The 18498-nt window shown below is 40.6% G+C and overlaps 3 protein-coding genes across 3 annotated transcripts; 1 reads left to right on the plus strand and 2 right to left on the minus strand.

Moving 5' to 3' along the window:
• Positions 1 to 1178: 1178 nt before the first annotated feature.
• Positions 1179 to 5241, minus strand: tmco1 (transmembrane and coiled-coil domains 1). The gene is made up of 7 exons (XM_061030950.1): positions 5022 to 5241; positions 3739 to 3816; positions 3580 to 3639; positions 3400 to 3446; positions 2681 to 2748; positions 2306 to 2450; positions 1179 to 1658 (listed from the first exon to the last, which is right to left on the minus strand). Exons 1-7 carry the CDS (start codon positions 5089 to 5091, stop codon positions 1560 to 1562), a joined length of 567 nt encoding a protein of 188 aa, XP_060886933.1. The 5' UTR covers positions 5092 to 5241; the 3' UTR covers positions 1179 to 1559.
• A 742-nt stretch (positions 5242 to 5983) lies between these two features.
• uck2a (uridine-cytidine kinase 2a) lies at positions 5984 to 13816 on the plus strand. Its single transcript, XM_061030960.1, has 7 exons — positions 5984 to 6161; positions 9137 to 9296; positions 9435 to 9531; positions 10387 to 10529; positions 11422 to 11519; positions 11627 to 11675; positions 12659 to 13816. The coding sequence occupies exons 1-7, from the start codon at positions 6057 to 6059 to the stop codon at positions 12793 to 12795; spliced, it is 789 nt and encodes a 262-aa protein (XP_060886943.1). The 5' UTR covers positions 5984 to 6056; the 3' UTR covers positions 12796 to 13816.
• A 1532-nt stretch (positions 13817 to 15348) lies between these two features.
• On the minus strand, positions 15349 to 17631 carry aatf (apoptosis antagonizing transcription factor). The gene has a single exon (XM_061030973.1). The coding sequence runs from the start codon at positions 17546 to 17548 to the stop codon at positions 15959 to 15961; it is 1590 nt and encodes a 529-aa protein (XP_060886956.1). The 5' UTR covers positions 17549 to 17631; the 3' UTR covers positions 15349 to 15958.
• Between the last annotated feature and the right edge of the window lie 867 nt (positions 17632 to 18498).

Consider the following 18498-nt stretch of genomic DNA (forward strand, 5'->3'; position numbering starts at 1 on the left):
ACATGCGCAGTCGACGCTTAAGTTAAATATGACCAAGATTAATTCACGCCCCTATGACCAGCCGGGACACGCCCCCAAGACCAGCCGGGACACGCCCCCATCACAATACAGAAGACTACAGTCTGCTTCACTTGTGTTTGCAGCCTGCTCTGAAAGAGGGCTGGAGAGACGTGGCGTTAGTGTTTCGATTTATTTATTTTACGACAAAAATAATTGGTTTACGTATGTTGTATTAGAAACAAAGGAATCCCCTGAAGTCCCACTTTTTATACTTCATATAAAACTCCGTAGAAAGATTACTATGATGCAAAAATATAATATTTTCAACCTGTTTTCCAGGTAGACATCACCAGAATTTTAACCAGAATCCAACTTGTGATGTCATAAATTGAGCACTGCACTATTGTCTTTCTGGTCTTGTACATATCAGTCTTTCCTTATTTTGGACAAATTTACTATCAGCAGAACACTTTCATCAGTACTTAATAGAGTAATTGTCGACTCACCCGGCATTAGGTACTTTCTCTTTCTGACAATATTCTGTCATTTGTAAATTTGTCTCATCGCTCATGAAAATGTTTTTCTTCTTGTAAATTTATTTTCTAAAATGTAAATTTGGTTTGTCTTTGGTAAAAGTGTTTTGCTTCTGTCATTTTGTTTTATAAAATATGAAAATGTTTTCAAAATGTGAATTGGTCTCAAGCTTAAAAGTGTTTCACACTTCGAAAGTTTGGTTTGAACTTCGCAGCCACTGTAATCAATCCACGTATTGCACATAAACTTTTTGCTCAAATTAAACTTATAACAGACATTCCACACATCTTCTTCGTGGCATCCACGCTGTTTTTGTTGTAACAACATTCAGACTTTCCTATCTGAAATTACGCATACACACTGAAGTCAGAAGAACAACTTCCCAACTCGGAAACTGAGGAGCACCTGAATGCAGCACAAGACTTGCAAAGTTATCATAAGGTCTCGTTCAGAGTATCAGGAAACAACGTCCGGGATTACACCTGAGTATCTTGAGTTTTAAAAAAGCGTTGTAGTTGTTTAGTATGGACATCCAACATCGTAAAATGAAATGTATTTAAATACAGATCTACATAATAGATCTCCTTTAAGGAGAGTGGACATGCAGGATCAGTGAAGTCAGTAACATGACATGACAACTGGAGTGTAATCATAAAACTTTATTCATCTGTTAGAAAGAAGACAATGAGGTACAATAATACTGATGAACAGATCAGATGTTACAGTGCCAATTGAGAGTTAAAATACCTAAAACTAGGTCGACGTTTGTATCCTTTGGAAATCAACAAAACTAAGAACACATTTTCTTCTTCTAATTTCTAAACGAGACACATTTTTATAAAGTTAAATAAACAGAACATGAATAATAATCCAGAGGGTTGGGATACGTTAGCTGCAACAGAGAATACGATTGCTCCAGCGCTGCAGAAGCAGGTCTGTCTGTCTGTCTGTCTGTCTGTCTGTCTGTGCTCTGATGAGAGGAGCTGGCAGATCGCAGCGACATCTCAGAGGATCCTTCCTGATGATTAGGAAAACTTGGCTGCCTGAGGAGGAGGTCCCAGGAAGCCTCCGGCCTGTTTGGTTGCAGCTCTGGAGGGAGCGAGACCGAGCATCTTCTGGATGTTCTGGAGGAAAGATAAAGCATCAGACAAACAGTCAGAGGTCAGAGGGTTCATGTTCTATTTAGTCAAGGAACCACTAAATCATCTGAACTGTTCGATCACTCTGTGTGACTCATACTGCAAATGTTCTCAATTAATAGAAAAATAAACGCAGCAGACTCAGTGAGCGAGGTGTCTGTACAACGTCTTGTTTTTCGGATTACGGATCCAAAAAAACGCATTTAAAAAAAAAAAAAAAACAGACTGTGCAAATGCCTTAAGGCTTTAAAAACTCCTGACACATCAGAAAGCACTGCTGATGAGGAAACTAAAAAGCCAACTTCACTTTTAGTCCTTTCTTTGTTAGCTTCAGAGTGTGCCAAAGAAAACATCAGGCTTCTACCCAAATCACATCAGCTGCATTAAGACAGCGATTTAAACCATCAGTGTTGATCACATACTTTAGAAATAGGAGCTTAATGCTGACATGTTAGTTTGTTAAGTATGCATGCTAACTCTCTTTGTACATTGGTCCATTGCTTCCTGCAGAGAGAATAAAACGTTTCCCCTCAAGATATGTTGTGTCCCTCCGATAGAAATATCCAGAGACAAAAAGTTAAAAAGAGCAGCATCCCTCCCTGTGTCTAAAGTCACTGAAGTGCATTAGTTACCTGTCTGATGGACATGGTACAGAGGATGTAGAGGAAGATGAAGGAGCAGTCGGTGAAATCCTCGCCCAGCAGGTTGCGATGCGACAGTCCCTGGATGTAGGACAGCGGTACGAAAGGCAATTTAGCCACCACTCTTCCATCGAAGCTGAATGAAGAGAAAGGTCAGACAGAGGTGTGAGCTCCCGAGCGCGTTCAAAGCAACGGAAAAGAAGAAGTCACCGACACATTTCTCTACAAATATGAAGTAAAAACGCAACAATCCCTGATTACTCAGCATCAGAGTAGACTACAAGTCATCATTATATGAACTTTTCCCTCGTTTCACATGATAAAAACATTAAAAAAAACAGGTCAATAAAAACATGTGGTACTTACATGGAGTTGAACATGCCCATCAACGCGGTGAAGCAGAAGCCAATGGCAAACATAGACTTCATGCGCACCTACACACAAACACACAGTTTAAAAGAATGCTCATTTGTTTGTTTTTATAGAATATTTATTCTAAACACAAATTGGGAGATAGTGACACAACCACAATCCCTGAAATGATGTCTTTAAATTTTAGAGAAGGGACCGATCTGATCTTATATCGGTATCGGGTCAGATATTGAAGTCATTTACGGATCGGATATCGGAGTGACGGTTCTGATCCACGTCAAACATGGTTGGGCACTTTGAATATTCTCAGTTGCACAGTCTCACTTTGAAGACGTTCAGACTGAACTGTAAGAAGTGTCCACAAATCGTCTCCATGACGACGTTCAGACGAGATGGAACGGCTCATTATGTTAAAAAGTACAATTCTTACACTTCAGATTAAAACATTTAATTTGAAAAACCTGACAGCTGTTGCTGCTTCCTGTTTGTATGTGGAGCCAGCACAATACAGGGTTTACTACAGCTTTGTGTAGACTTACATATACAACAACAACAACAACAACAACAACAATAACACTATTAGTTATGATGTGAAAATATCAGAATCAGATTGGAACTGAAGAAAAGTGGATGGGTGCATCTCTAGTTAATATATAGGATTGAACTCTAAGCTTAGAAAATGACATATTGACTGTAAACAGACGGTCTCTTACCATGGACAAGTCTCTGTTGTTGTTCTTCAGTTTCTCTTCTTGTCTTTCTGTAAAAGATACAAAAGTATAGAAACTCATAAAGATACTGACAGGATCATGCCGAGGTCTTTTTCTCTCGTCTACTTGAACAATCTTTGCTCGAAACAAACCAGTCAGATTCATTCACTGGGTTCTTCTTACCAATTTTCTTCTTCTGCTGACGTCCTGCAGACTCTGTGATGGTTTCCTTTTTCTTCTCCACTAATGAACGAGCGCCACACAAGACATGAATCAGTTAGAAGAAAAACAAAGAATGCAAACGTTACAGCAGCGTGAAGTTGATGTAAGAGAGTCACTTACGTTTTTTGCTTTGTTTTTCCACTTCAGCCTTTAGCCTCTTATACTTCTCAGTGCGATACACTAACACCCAGGTAATCCCTGCAGAGAAAACAGAAGAAGAAGTTTGTATAGAGTCTATGCAGTCTACCACTTAGCCCAACATATTCAATGTCCCGATCAGGATTACTGTTTCTTACTATTACAATACACAATAACATAATATGGATCAAAATCTCTCTTTTGGGTTGCAGTAACCCAAACCCTAACCCAAAGATAATCTTTAAACCATAAAGATCATTCAGCATGTGTTTCACTTTTTCTGTCACTTGTTTTGATGCTAAGCTGTGTTCAATCATTTTTTTCTGTTCAAAGATGTTAAGAATAAAAATAAAATATGACATCAACACAAATGGGACATGGATTTTCTAGCATCAAAAATATTTCTGCGAGCATCTGAATTCTTATAATTTCCACTGCACCTTGATGTATTATTGAACTACAAATCAACTACAACATACATTAAACAAATAATAATAGCAACTTGTATTTATAGCACTAGCACCTTTAAAAAGAGATGTTTACAAAGTGCTTTGACAGACAAAACAAAGACATAAACTCAGGACAATAACAGAAGAAACATCAACAGTCAGAACAAACAGAAAGGAGTCTAACAAAAACAAAGAAATAAGAAAAGAACAACAGGCAGGTCTCAAAGAGTTGTTAAAGCTATAAAGCAAATACAATTTCAAACATGAAGTAAAAGATGTGAAGTCAACAGGATGACAATAAATGGGCAATTTTTTTTTGACACTCTAGAAAGTCATATAAACGTGTCTAAAAATTACAGTAACAGTTGAATCTGTCTTAATTTAATTTTTATTGATTGATTGTAAAATAAATATAATAAAAAATGATATTTTGCAGCTTCGTTGTAAGATGTGTTTTAGCATGCTTCTTATGAAAGGGGAGCAGGACGTTTTATTTATCTTTGCCTCTAACATAACGCATGGATTAACAATGTTGACCATATAGTAATAAATAAATAAATAAATGAATAAATAAATAAATGAATAAATAAATGAATAAAACCGCAGGGATTAGCTTGGTTTGCTAATTTGGTCGGTAAACTCACAAGATCTCCCACATTTTATATCACTTAATTTAAAACATGTTGACAATGTCCCCCATCTATGTTACCAAGACAATTGTAAAAATAAAAAAATAAAAAAACATTTCCTATCGTGTGTATTTCCTGAACAGACTGAAGCTCTGTTGGCTCGAGCTGTCAGGTGTTCCTCACTCACCTTCGGCTAACAGCGCCGTACACACCGAGATGAACACGATCAGAATTGTGTCGGCAAACATGGTGGTCATGTTGTTCTCCACTGTCCCGTAATATGTGTGAACGACAACAGAATACGTGTATTTATTGTTAGAGGTGAGACCACCCTGAGCACATATCACAGCTTAGCCTCATAGAGCTAGTCAGCATTAGAGGGGGTCAAGCATGTGAAAAAGTACTTCCGGTTCTTTTTCTTCTTCTTCGTCTTCTGCTTTCAAAGGCGACGATACCAGGCAGAGCATTATCGCCACCTACTGTTGTATTTGTCCTTCATTGTTCACTTATTGTTTAGACCTTTTTTATCGGTCCAGAAATATAAAGAAAAGTGTAAATATGGTTTAAAGCTGATTTTACTGAACTATTTGTGAAAATTATTTTTAGATCAAGATTGTTTTTATGATAGCCTAACTTTTATACTTGGAGCAGATACAGATGACATGCTCAGCAGTTTCCATTTGATTACAGAAATTCCATTAAATCTTTCTCAGATATCCAATTTAGAAATTAACCTCAACAATTTTTTTTGTGAATGCAAAATCATAAAATACACGTTTCAGTGTTTCACAGAGCATACAATTATTTTTTTCGATATCAAATCTTAGAAATTGATTACATAGGTAAATATAATTGTATAACTGTGTTTCTGGTTTTTTGATGAAATGGGGAGAGTGTATAAAAAATCCTGAAATGTGAAGTTTTCCTCTTGTAGTTTCCTGTGGCCATGAGAATATAAATTACAATAAGACGAAAAGGGAGCTGAGTTGATGTGATGACTTGGTTTAAACTGATAAGCCCACAACCCACAATAATAAGCATCACTGCATCCGATTTTGATTACCCTACTATCCCGTCAACACCACCGGGTCCGTGCCAGCCCCACCATCGTCATCATCGTCATCATCATCATCATCATCATCGATATCGTCATCATCGTCAAATGGGAGGAGCGCACGCGGAGCTCAAGCACCTCAGGGCCGCATCTCTCTGCAGATGAAGCATGACCGGCGACAGCGAGACAAAGCCAGGTGACCAAGCCAGAAATGAGAGCTATAAACGGCAGCCCTTTCTTATCGGCGTGGCTGGGGGGACAGCCAGCGGCAAGGTTGGTGTTTATCATATTTAAACATCTTTCTAGTAAGCTGTTATTGTGTTTTGTTGCAAATTGTGCAATGTGTCAAGTAACACCGGGCACTGATGCGCTGATAGAATTTATTCTTAGGTCATTCAGTGATGACTGGTCCTTTTTTTTCCCTCTTTAATAGCCGCAGCTTATTCATCATTATATTTCAATCTGATCGGTCCGTTTCATTGTTTTGTTTTCCAGTGGTTCGTCCCTCTGCATGTCACATCAGTAGCCTATATCATGACCATTGTTTTCAATGTGCCTTTTCTGAGATGTTTGTTCAAGTAGGTCAGTGTTATGCAGACAGCGGAAATCAGACGTGAGCCATCCGGGACGTTTCACATTTAAGGCAAATCAAGGGAACAAGACAAGTGAGGTTTCAGATAATCACCATCAGCTGCGCGTCGTCTGCCTGATACAGGTCATGAGGGGGGAAAGTGAAGAAAAGCTGAATATTCATACACTTTGAAGATAAACGAACTCCCCACATGTGTTTGATCAATATTATGTCAGACTACAATGCTGTCTGAAGGCCAGAGACTTAAGACCAGTCTTTCTCAACTGGTCTAGCCTCAGGACTCACCACCCACATTTTTTATTTTATTTTTACCAACCAAATTTATTGAATGAAAAATTGTGCAGTTTGGACCTCAGGCAGTACAAAACACGTGACAGAACAAAGGGACAGATGAAAACAAATAGGTGTATAAAGCACTAGTCTATTACCACCAGACATCCCTGACTCCCTCAGCCACCACCACCGGACTGTGGAGTCCCCACAACCACCGCCGTCCTCATTCTTACACGGCCTGCTCCGACCTCCACCTCAACGTGTGGACAACAGGAAGGCGAGGAATACAAAGAAGAAATCCTTCCTTGCATCTTTTCCCATCTCCCCATATATCTAATTTTTCTTAACAATGAGTAAGGTCTTTTACGTGCTCTTTTGTAAAGCCTCTCGAGACAACGCTTATGTTATGAATTGGCACTTCAGGCCTACAAATAATCGATTGATTTACTTTTTGTCACATTTCTTCTTCCAGGCCCACATTTGCGACCCACTGAAAACAGCTCTGAGACCCACTTTTGGGTCTCGACCCACAAGTTGAGAACCACTGCTTTAGAATGTTAAATGTATCAATCGTGATGATTTTTGATTCACTCTGAATGAATGTGTATTTTTTATTTAGGCCATTCATGAAATTAGAACAGTGAATAATTCACTTAAAGATACAAATGAACACCATTTTAGATGTTTACACACGGATCCATTTCCCACAATAACATTCAAACAATCAACGACCCAAAAAGGAACAGGCAGCAGCCCAATGGCTTATTTCTGCCTATCCTAAACATCCCTCAGTAAAACCTAGAGCATCAGCAATACCGAAACGGAAACAACAAAAGCAGATTTATTCTGTATTATTTCTTAATTCAGGGGCACCGGTGGCCTAGCTGTTGGTGCGCGCTCCCAATGTGCGGAGGCATGTGCCTCCAGGCGGACGGCCTGGGTTCAGGTCCAACCTTTGGCTCCTTTCCTTCATGTCATTCCCCTCTCTCTCTCTCTCTCTATCTCTCTCTCTCTCTCTCTCTCTGTCTTTCTGCGATTACCGACTCAATCCACTGTCCTATCTCTAAAAAAAACAAAAAAGATCATTCTGAATAATTCTAAAAAGTAATCATTAATTAGTTAACAAAAAGTTTCCACTACAATGAGAAAGTTCAACTCATCACTAAGACTGTTGCATAGTTTGACTCCCAGAACTGAAACACAGTTGTATTTTACGTTGGTTGACGCTTTACATGTTTCAAACATACATGACTCTTTTTTTTTTTTTTTTTCTTTACATGTGGGCGTTTTGTGCCTTTACTGTAGAGACAGGACAGTGGATAGAGTCAGAAATTAGGACGAGAGAGAGAGTAGTGAATGACATGAGGGACCAGCCACAGGTCGGATTTGAACCCGGGCTGCCCGCTTGGAGGACTATAGCCTCTGTACATGGGGCACGCGCATTAACCCCTCTTAAATTATAGTTAACATTTATTTATAGTCCTCCTCTTCATTAAAAAAAGCTGGGTATCAACAGGAAGACTTTCATTATTAGCTTCTCAACATGATGTTTGTGGTGGATCAGCTGATACAATCCAGGATTCTTCTTCTGCTGGATGACTGCTTGTGTACATACCTCTTAATCATTTCACAGGCTCGTTAGCTCATTGGCATTTCAATGATGTCCTGAGTGACATAACACTACACATTATTACATTCTCTATTATGCATCCAACATGGTGCAGGGTTTCAAAGGTCACTCTCTCTCTCTCTCTTAGAGATCAGAAAAGGTTTCACTTTCTCACGTTTCTAAATCCAAGATTACACATGCCAAGGCAAAATGAAGAGCGTTCATTCTTCTTAATATGTGACAACCCGTTTAAAGGTTATTTGATAGTGGAGGGAGTGTTGTGTTCTTTTCTTGAGGCTTCAGTGTGGGACACTTTGAACACTGTAACAGTGTTAACCTGAAAAGTAGTTAAATGTGTTTCCATGTATTTATTATCTATGTAACCCTTCATGTGATGCCGGTTTATGTAGGTGACAGTATGTCGATTTTAAAGGAGCTTCACTCATCAGAGCTCGGGGTTGTGGTTCGGCAAAAAGCAGTTTGTGGGTTTGACTTCCTGCTATTATGGCTCATGTTTCCTATCGGAGTAACTGCTCTAACACCTGTCCTCCTCCTCCCACACGTTATCTGAACGAGGAGTAAACTGCAGTCTGTGTGTGTGTGTGTGTGTGTGTGTGTGTGCTGGCGAGCCTACCTGTAATCTATCTGCCAGTTGCATGTGTGAAATGCAGCTTTTAAGTAAATATTCATAATAACAATTAAGTTACATTTTAATGCCACAAAGAAATCAAAACTGACCGTGTTTGCATCACCCCCTTCGTTTTGTTCTTCTAGTCGTCTGTGTGCAGCAAGATCATGGAGCTGCTGGGGCAGAATGAGATCGACCACCACCAGCGGCAAGTGGCCATCCTCAGCCAGGACAGCTTCTACAGGGTCCTCACCCCCGAGCAAAAGGCCAAGGCCCTCAAGGGCCAGTTCAACTTCGACCACCCAGGTATGTGTGTAATGGAAAGATAAAAGTCTACAGTTCTTAAACAGCTGTGTGTCCTTCTAGGAAACTTTAACCTTGTTTATTCAGAGCCAGAAATTCCTTTTTTTTAAAACTGGTTTGCACTCTTTCCTGTCGATACAGATGCATTTGACAACGACCTCATAATCACAACTTTGTGGCACATTAAGGAGGGGAAAACGGTGCACATCCCTGTGTATGACTTTGTGTCCCATTCCAGGTGAGTGTGTCTTATCAAGTCTGTACAGAAAAAAAACCCAAGATGTGTTCATTTGCAATTTTTTCAGCACGAGCATTAGACAGACATCTCTAATGCATCTCAACACAGTGGTAACATTACAAGTAAATGATAATAATGTTTTCAAAGGTCACATATTTTACTCCTTTTCAACCAGTTAAAATAAGACTTATAGGTCCCCAACACATGTCTGTGAAGTTTCTTGTTCTGAATCCACTCTGATCCATTATTTGATCATGCCTATAAACCCCTCTATTTCAGCCTTGCTCACAACAGGCTGTTTCTGTGTCTGTACCTTGAAATGTAAATGAGCTGCCCCTAGAAGTGTTTGGGTGGCTCGGGCTTTCTCGCTCCATGCCCTACTGTTTAGGGTGAGAAGGCAGACTCAGAGGGCAGAACAAACACCTAGCTGTGGGAGTGTCACCCACCTTTTCTGGTATGACCGGTAAAAGGGACGCTGGATAGCCTAGCGGTTCTGTCGCGGGCCCCAAGTCCTCCCTGCAGCAGCCGTGGGTTTGAAACCAGACTAGGACCTTTGATGCATGTCACCCCCACTCTCTCCTCCCAACATTTCCTGTCTCTCTCTCCTGTCCTATCCTGTGAAGTCATAAATGCCCCCCCCCCCCCCCCCCCCCACAAAAAAAAGAATACATATGTATCTTACAGGAGACAGGTATTGCCTTTAAAATGGCATTACTGAGTCTATGTGCCTGCTTTCTGACTCTAGTTTATCATCATTTAGGTTGCCGTTATCAACTTTTACCACTACAGCTGCTTTTTTCCACAAATCTGACATATTCCATGTGTTGTTTTTTTCTTCAATATTTTGTGTGGCAGGAAGGAGGAGGCAGTGACTGTGTACCCTGCTGATGTGGTGCTGTTCGAGGGCATCCTGATGTTTTATTCTCAGGAGATCCGAGACCTTTTCCAAATGAAGCTCTTTGTAGACACAGACGCAGATACACGTCTATCAAGAAGAGGTAAAGTAATCCAAGCATGACCAGTCAAATACCTTGATTTATTTTAACACACAGGACGAACAACACTGAAACATCCAAAGAGTCCAAATTATTTCATTAACTTTGTTGCTCAGAAATGGATAAGAAGATATACCATTCTCATATGTTTAGTAAATATGAAGCTACTGCCAGCAGCTGTGGGGAAAATTCCCTCTGGCTTTGTCACAATACAATAAAACTCATCATAAAACACGTTATATTGTTTTATGAAAAGGTACATAAAACAACACATTGTGCTATACTACTGGGTAAAAGGATACTTCTATGTAGCAAGTATCTTTACCTTAGTTCTGTAGATTAAAGGTCACACATTATCCTAATTTTTAACCAGTTTAAATAAGTCTCAGTCTTATCATGCCTATAAACCCCTCTATTTCAGCCCTGCTCAGAACAGGCTGTTTCTGTGTCTGTAGCTTTAAATGTTAATGAGCTGTGTCTGGCCACGCCCCTCTAGAAGGGGAAGTGGTTCGGGATTTCTCACTCCATGCCCTATTGTTTACGCTGAGAGGGCAGAACAAACACCTTGGTGGGGGAGTGTCACCCACCTGGGGGATGGGTTTGTGATGTCACAAAGGTAAAATCTCCAATCGGCCTTTTTGGACACACATTTCTGAAAAGTGGATTTGGTAAAAGACGGAGAGGATGGACTTTTCTCATAATTGAGGGGTTTGTAGACAGACTAGAGACACATATTGATGGAAGAAAAACATGTTTAAGTGTATTTTGCATAATACGTGACCTTTACACCAACTAGATTTAGCTTCTGTTAAGATATAAAGGTGGTATCAATCTTTTCAGCTTGACAGTCTTAAACATGTTCTCTTTTGGGCTTCCTGTCCCGTTGTCCCCACAGTGCTGCGTGATATAAGTGAACGTGGACGGGACCTGGAAAGTGTTCTTGCACAGTACATCACTTTTGTCAAGCCTGCATTTGAGGAGTTCTGTCTGCCAGTAAGTGCTACTCTACACGTATGTAACACATGTTAACTGTGCACTGTTGTGTGTTTTGAGTGTTGACTCGTAGTCAAACCTTTGACTCTTTTATCGACCCTTTAAAGACAAAGAAATATGCTGATGTTATCATACCAAGAGGAGTTGACAACCTTGGTGAGTATTTTTTTTACTTTTGTAGCTCTCCCAATAACATTAGACGTGATATGAAAGAAATTGAGACTGTCGCAGACACTAGTCAAAACAGAGATATCCCAAAGGACACAGCTGTGTTTATTGTTGACCTCAGATCTGGGAATTGAGCTCTTACAGCGGAGGAAAAAAACAGACCCTGAGAGACGGCTTTGTTGATTAAAAAAGTGAAGGTCAGACCATCCCAAACACACTGCAGAGAAACTTCAGTTGATACTCCAAATATATTAAAGCCTTCTGCTCTGCTAGCTGAGAGGAAGTAGATAAAGACTGTTTCTTTAAGGTAAATTAACTAAAACTAAAATGCTGTAATGCTCACAATCCATGTCGATCATTGTCATCATTATAGTTTATCATGTGAGGATGCTCTCTAACATGAAGAAACTACAGCTCTGTCTAATAGGTTAGTCAGTATTATTGCAGGTATTTGTCAAATAACAGATTATTAAATGTAAATGAGGAGATTTTGAACGCTGCATTCATGTGGTGTCGGACACATCGGAAAAACGAGTTTCAGAGTTGTAAAATGCACATGAACACCTGCTCAAGTCTGAACAACTCGAAATCACATAGGGGGCAAAATATATTTTGTTAATGATAACATAATTTTTATTAATTCACGTATTGCACATCAACTTTTTGCTCAAATATAACTTTGTAAGTCTTCTGCGTAGCATCAACGCTGTTTTTTGCTGTTTTTTGCAAACTGCGTACCTGTTGAGATGTTTCTGTCTGGAACAAGTTGGTAGATTGGCATATCTACAAAGCTGTTGCTAGGGCAGTATTAATACGGAAAAAACCCAGAAGATTTTTTTTAAACGAAGCTAAAGCCAGAAATTCCATAAAACTGCAGTTCCTTATATGTCCACTAGAGCCCGAAGCTCCATGTAAATAACTCTAAACTGGGGTAAACTCTGACCACACGACGTCTTTGTTTCTCGTTACAGTTGCCATAAATCTCATAGTCCAACACATCCAGGATATTCTAAACGGAGGTCTGACCAAACGGCTGAACGGGTGGTTCAACAGTTACGGAACAACAAAGAAGCCGCAAAACATGGAGTCCAGCAGCCGGCCCCACTGAGCTCAGGTTCTGAAGGAGGGCTCATCTATACGTGTGAAGAGTTCTTCACCGAGTTGGGGGTTCTTGCTAAGAAGTGAAAAGACCATCTTTTGACATGGTTGTGTTTGGACGGAGGTAATGAACATGAAGGGAATCTGTTCGCTTGTGGAGCCGGTTTAAAACAGTCGTATTCAGTTTGATTTTTCTCTCTACATTGTGAATGAGATTAAAGGGAGAGAAAAACTAAGGGGCTAACTTGTTATTTGATTTAAACTACTGCTTGCCTTTACCACAGCTCTGCACCTGTACTGTAAAGTAGTTTGGAAGACATGTGATCACTTGACAGCCTTTAACGGTACAATAAAAGCTTAGAAGCAGCGCGCTGTTTGATGACAGGGCATTACCTCACTACTGTTAGAACGCGCACTGTGCAACAACCTCACTGGTTTCCTTCAGCAATGCAACATGACGTCTTTTTTTTTTTTTCAAGCTCTATTAAAAATCCTGTTATGACTCATTGATATGGACTTTAAAGTAATGTTTCATGGCTTGAGATACATGTATTTGTGCCATGCTGCTCTCGCTTTGTCACGTGTCACTCAATAAAAGACCAATGAGTCAAATTAAACAACCGATTCCAACCTCAAATCATGTGATGTATGACATCACCAAAGAGTTAACAGTATTGTCTGTGGACAAATTGTCTTTAAAGTTAGAATTTATTTTTATTTCTTGTGAATCAGACGTTACTGTGAGATGTTGGTAGCATAAAGAGCATTAATTTGTGTTTTGAATTCACCCAAGTTTTTTGTTTTTCTTTAGAATCCCGCAGACTTGAATCGTCATATTCACAAATGTATGCAAGTTTCATTTCAAAGAAGTAAAACTTCACACTGACACTGGTGGTAATAAATGCATTGAGCTGTAACATGTCATCACGTCTGAGATACACCATATCCATGTGTTCTTTAAATGTTGTTCAGTGGACTTTTCTTCCTGTAAAACGTTTTCTTATGATAAAAGTTCTCAGGTACGATTTGAATTCTTGAGTTTACATTTCTGTTACATCATCTGTTGACCTCAAACACAATGTGTGTTTACAGTTAAGTTGAGATCAGATTATTTAAAACACAATGTTCAGTTAGACCTAAATCTCAAGCTTTTGGATGGGGAAAAATGTTACCAGGTTTTAGATGACTTATTCAGCAATAGTGCTCTGCCGCTGTGCAGCACGTGTCTGTCTGACCAGACTTAAAGCTGTTCTTAAAGGAAGAATGTGACATTTTACACATGCATTGAGCAGAAATCAAGTAAATCCTATGTAAATATCCACGTCTCGACTGTCTACAATGAGTGAGAAGTGTGTTGTTGTCAGAGCTGTTTATAAAAGCTGTTTTAGTTAAGGACTCGAGAGAAGAAGAATAACATACTCACTGCTTATTTGAATGTCATGTAAGCAACTTAAGGTCATGGTCATTCAGCGTAAATTTACAGGCAATGTGAAGCTACGAGCTAACTCAAGTGTGCTAACATTAGCCTGCTAACACAACAAAGCAGGTCACAGGCAATAGCAGCTGGAGCAAAGCACAATTTTGTCTGCAGCTTGACATGAGGAGATGGGGGTTGGAGTTGTGTTGCTGGAGGAGTGCGGAGGTTTTAGTATGACAACATTTGATTTCAGTCTGGTTCTCAAGGGTGACCACGACTGGATCAAGAAGTTGCACATTCTTCCTTTAACTACTTACTGATGTTGTCTCCTCCTCTCTGGATCTTTGCTTGTGTTCTACTTACTCTCTGATGTGGCGTCTGCTAAATGATCTGTAGAAATCACCTGAAAGGGCTTCATCTTGCCAAGTTACAAAAACACTAATGTATTGTAGTGCAACATCTTGTGCTTTACCTTCCTGGTTACTTGAATGCAGCAGAGAATTGTTATTGTAATTAACGCCTTAGCTATTTTTAGTAGTGCTGCATTTACAACATTGATGCACAGCTGAAAGATCTCACAAAAAAAGTCTTGACATATACACTACAGTGCACGATGGTTAGACCACCTGGTAACCACATAGCAACAACATTTAAAAAAAAATAGTTTTGTGTTCCAGTAGAGTGTGACACTAAGAAGTGTGCAGCTCCTTAAAATGATCAGTGTTTTTATTTGTATATGTTATCAATGTTTCTTTCATGGTTGTAGCTTATCGTCTTCTATGTTTACTGACATTTAATCTTGATTTTAAAAATAAAACTATCTATTCCATAAGGTAATCATTAAGTTTGTGAATCAACTCTGAAGAAAAATTAAGACCACTCCTTTTAAGTGTGTGGTGTAGTTTTTTCTGAAGGGGTTAAAAGACCCGTTTAGAGGACTGGAGTTCATGACCTCGGTCACATCTATGGACTCCACCATGCATGAGATCTCAAGCAGTGACCTGAACACATACTAGCTTCTGGTTTTCAAACTGGAAGTCAAGTCATACCTTCAGTAGGTATGCATAAAGATTAAATCTTTGATTTTTATTATGCTCCTGGTGGAAACTATTCAATCAGTGACACAAAAAACACAAAACTCTCACCTATTTTTGTGAATTAATTTAATGTCACAGGTTTCATTAGCAGTCTTTCCAAAGACAAAATATTAACTGCCTTAATGTGCCAGTATTGACCTTTTCCTCTTAAAGCAATGAAGGAATCACAGTTGTTGCATACTAAAATGCAAAAACCTTACCTGTAAAGATCACTACTGTATATTATGTTGTACAAACAATTTTATATATATAAAAAAAACTTGACACTTTGATGTAAAACTTTACTTGATTCATGAGTTTTTGTGACAAGACCAAACGTTTACATTTATTGTACTTCTTCCATTTAACACTCAAGAGATTTGTTTGGGTGGAAACACTCATATTGCATATTTCTTTACAAACCAGGCACAACAAACACACATACTCAACACACACGCTGAAATCCCATTACAGAGGTCTTTTTTGAACAAGTGCGTGAGCCCTATGAGTTTATATTCTGCCATGTCACAGCACCATACCCGTCAGCTCAGTCCTCCTGACTGACAGCAGGCCTCGTCTTAAGTCCTAACCCTTAATGCTGCTCTGCATTATCCCCGCGTCAGCGAAAAAAGAGAAAGAAAAGGCACTGATTTGTTGTTGTCCTGTCATTTACGTCACCCTCACTCCCTGGCTGTGGAGTTGTGACCGAAGAGGCCGCGGTACAGTTCGCTGCGTGCCTCGTCACTCATGGCGCTGTGATCCATGGGAGCCATGAAATTGACCAGTTTACTGTGGATGTGGAATCTGACTTTACGCCCCTTGCTGGCTTTAGTGTCCACCTTCTTCTTTATCTTGCTGCGTAATTTCTGGATGGCCAGCCACTGTCTGCCCATGGCCACTTGGTCATTGGGGTCGGCGGCACTGGTCCTGCGCTCGATCAGATCTCTTAGCAGCTGGTGGTAGAAATCGTCATCATCGAATACGTCTTCGTCCAGATCTTTCAGATGTGTGTTTGCTTTCAGCTGCTGTCCCGCCTCTTCCCCGTCTTCGTCAAACACCGTCTCAGACGAGAGCGCAGAGGCCTCTTTTTTCCCCAGGACTCGATACTCAGAGCGGCGGGTCTGAGTCCGCCTCACCAGCCTCTCGTTGTCCATCAGCACCTGCTCCACCTGTGTCAGTATGTTTCTGTCAAACGCCCCGAAGCCCTTGCTGCTTTTGCCCATCGTCAATCTGGTTTTGTCGTGCCACTTCTGCAGCGTGGCGTTGCGGTAAGGCTGGAACGCAGCAAAACGCTTGGCCATAAAGTCTGGATACTCCGCCATCTCCAGTTTACGTTTAGGTGCTCCGCTATCCCGAGCTGACCCCTCTTCCTCCTCATCTTCCTCACTGTGTATCTCCTCGTCGTCGTCGTCGTCACCTTGAGCTCCCGTCTTCCCCACCGCGATGCTCCGGGTGTCTGTGTTCTGGTGCAGCAGGTCATCGTGCAGCTCCAGCAGGGACCTCTGAAGAGCCTTCAGAGCTTTGTGGGCGTTCTTCAGCTCCCCGGCGAGCTCAGCTCCGCCCCTCCTCTTGAACTCTGGGAGAGTCTCCGGCTGGGGGAGCTGGTTGGCGGTCACCAGAGCTTTCTGGATTTTGATCCGACCTTCGAGCAGATGGTCCCACAGGGCCAGCTGGTTCTTCACAGCCTTTCCTTTCTCGACCTCCTCGTCCACTTTGTCCTGAGAGAAGGTGCGGACGACTCCCTCGCCGTCTTCATCATCCTCCTCCTCTTCCATCTCATCGTCTTCTGAGCCTTCGACTTCATCACTGCCTTCTGTTTCACCTCCGCTCTCATCGTCTTCCTCACTAACTCCGAGGTCATCCATGCCCTCTGTCAGTTTGTGGAAGTCCACTCCCTGAGGAAAGCTCACCAAACCTTTCTCATCATCTTCCTCTTCATCGCCCATAGATTCATTTTCTTCCTGCTCTTCTAGCCTGCCATCCTCCTCCTTCTCTTCATCATCCTCCTCCTCACCAGATCCATCAATATCCCTCAGCAGCTGTTTACGAGAGATTTTCTTCCCCACATATCGACGGTCTGTTTCTGAGAGCAGGGATGTGTTGTGCTTCCGCAGGGCGCTGTGGCCGACCCCATCTTCGTCGTCCTCGTCCTCGTTGAATTGTTCTACCACTTTGGCCTTGGTGGCCTCGTCCTGGTCATCCTCGGGGTCGGCAAATCTGGGCAAAGGATTCAACAAATCCTCGAGCTCCTGAGAAAACGATCCCGCCATGGGTAAAACTTTATAACCACCACACGTGTGCAGCACAGTCAGAACTACTAATGCTTGCTGCGGGCGGGGATGACGTCAATAATAAGCGACTTAATCGTCCTGTTCATAAATCCCTGGGTAGAGGTATTCAGGCACAAATCTTTCTGAGACTGCATTTTATTTTTGGTAATATACAGACGTGGGCAGCTTTATACCCCGACACGAACGCGTGATTTAAGAAACGATAAATATTAAAGATGAACAATAACAGGGGATAGAAGGTAAAAAAAAACATACCAAAACCAGATAACTTAATAGGCTAAATTAAAAAAAATAATGCATACACTACATTTTTCACAGATAAATTAGTTAGTCAGAGACATATTACTTTGTGGGATGGATGTTTGCCCAAGAGACACAATGTTATTTTAAAAAACAAAAGTAATCAGTCAGTAGTGGTGTAGTGCAGGGTATATGCAGGTATACAGAGTATACCCACTTATTTTTCAGTCTCCACAAAAGGTACAGTATACCCACTTCTAAATGATAACTGATACTTGTATTGCAAAAACCAATGCATTATGTAATTTGTTACAGGCAAAAAAACATTCAGAGGTTGTAGGCCTACACCAGTGCATTGCTTTGTAACGCAATTACAACAACACTGCTTTATAAGGAATAGTTCCCTCAAAATGCATCACTATGTAGATTTCTCCCTCTGTAGTCTGTTGACTGGTTGAAATGGTCAAATCTGCTCCTCTTTTGTGGCTAATGTTAATTTTATAACAATCCCTATCCCTACTCCCTGAAGTCAAGCAGGGGAATTTGAGTGTTAAATGTGCATATAGAAAATGCCCATTTTTTAAGTAAACTAAATTTGCAAGAAGAGTCTTACATTGTCACTGTTTATAACAGAGGCCGTTTTATCCTCTGCAGGGCGTGCCACACTCAGATTTTTGTGACCCTAACCC

The sequence above is a fragment of the Labrus mixtus genome, chromosome 3, assembly GCF_963584025.1.
Source record: "Labrus mixtus chromosome 3, fLabMix1.1, whole genome shotgun sequence".
NCBI lineage: Eukaryota > Metazoa > Chordata > Actinopteri > Labriformes > Labridae > Labrus > Labrus mixtus.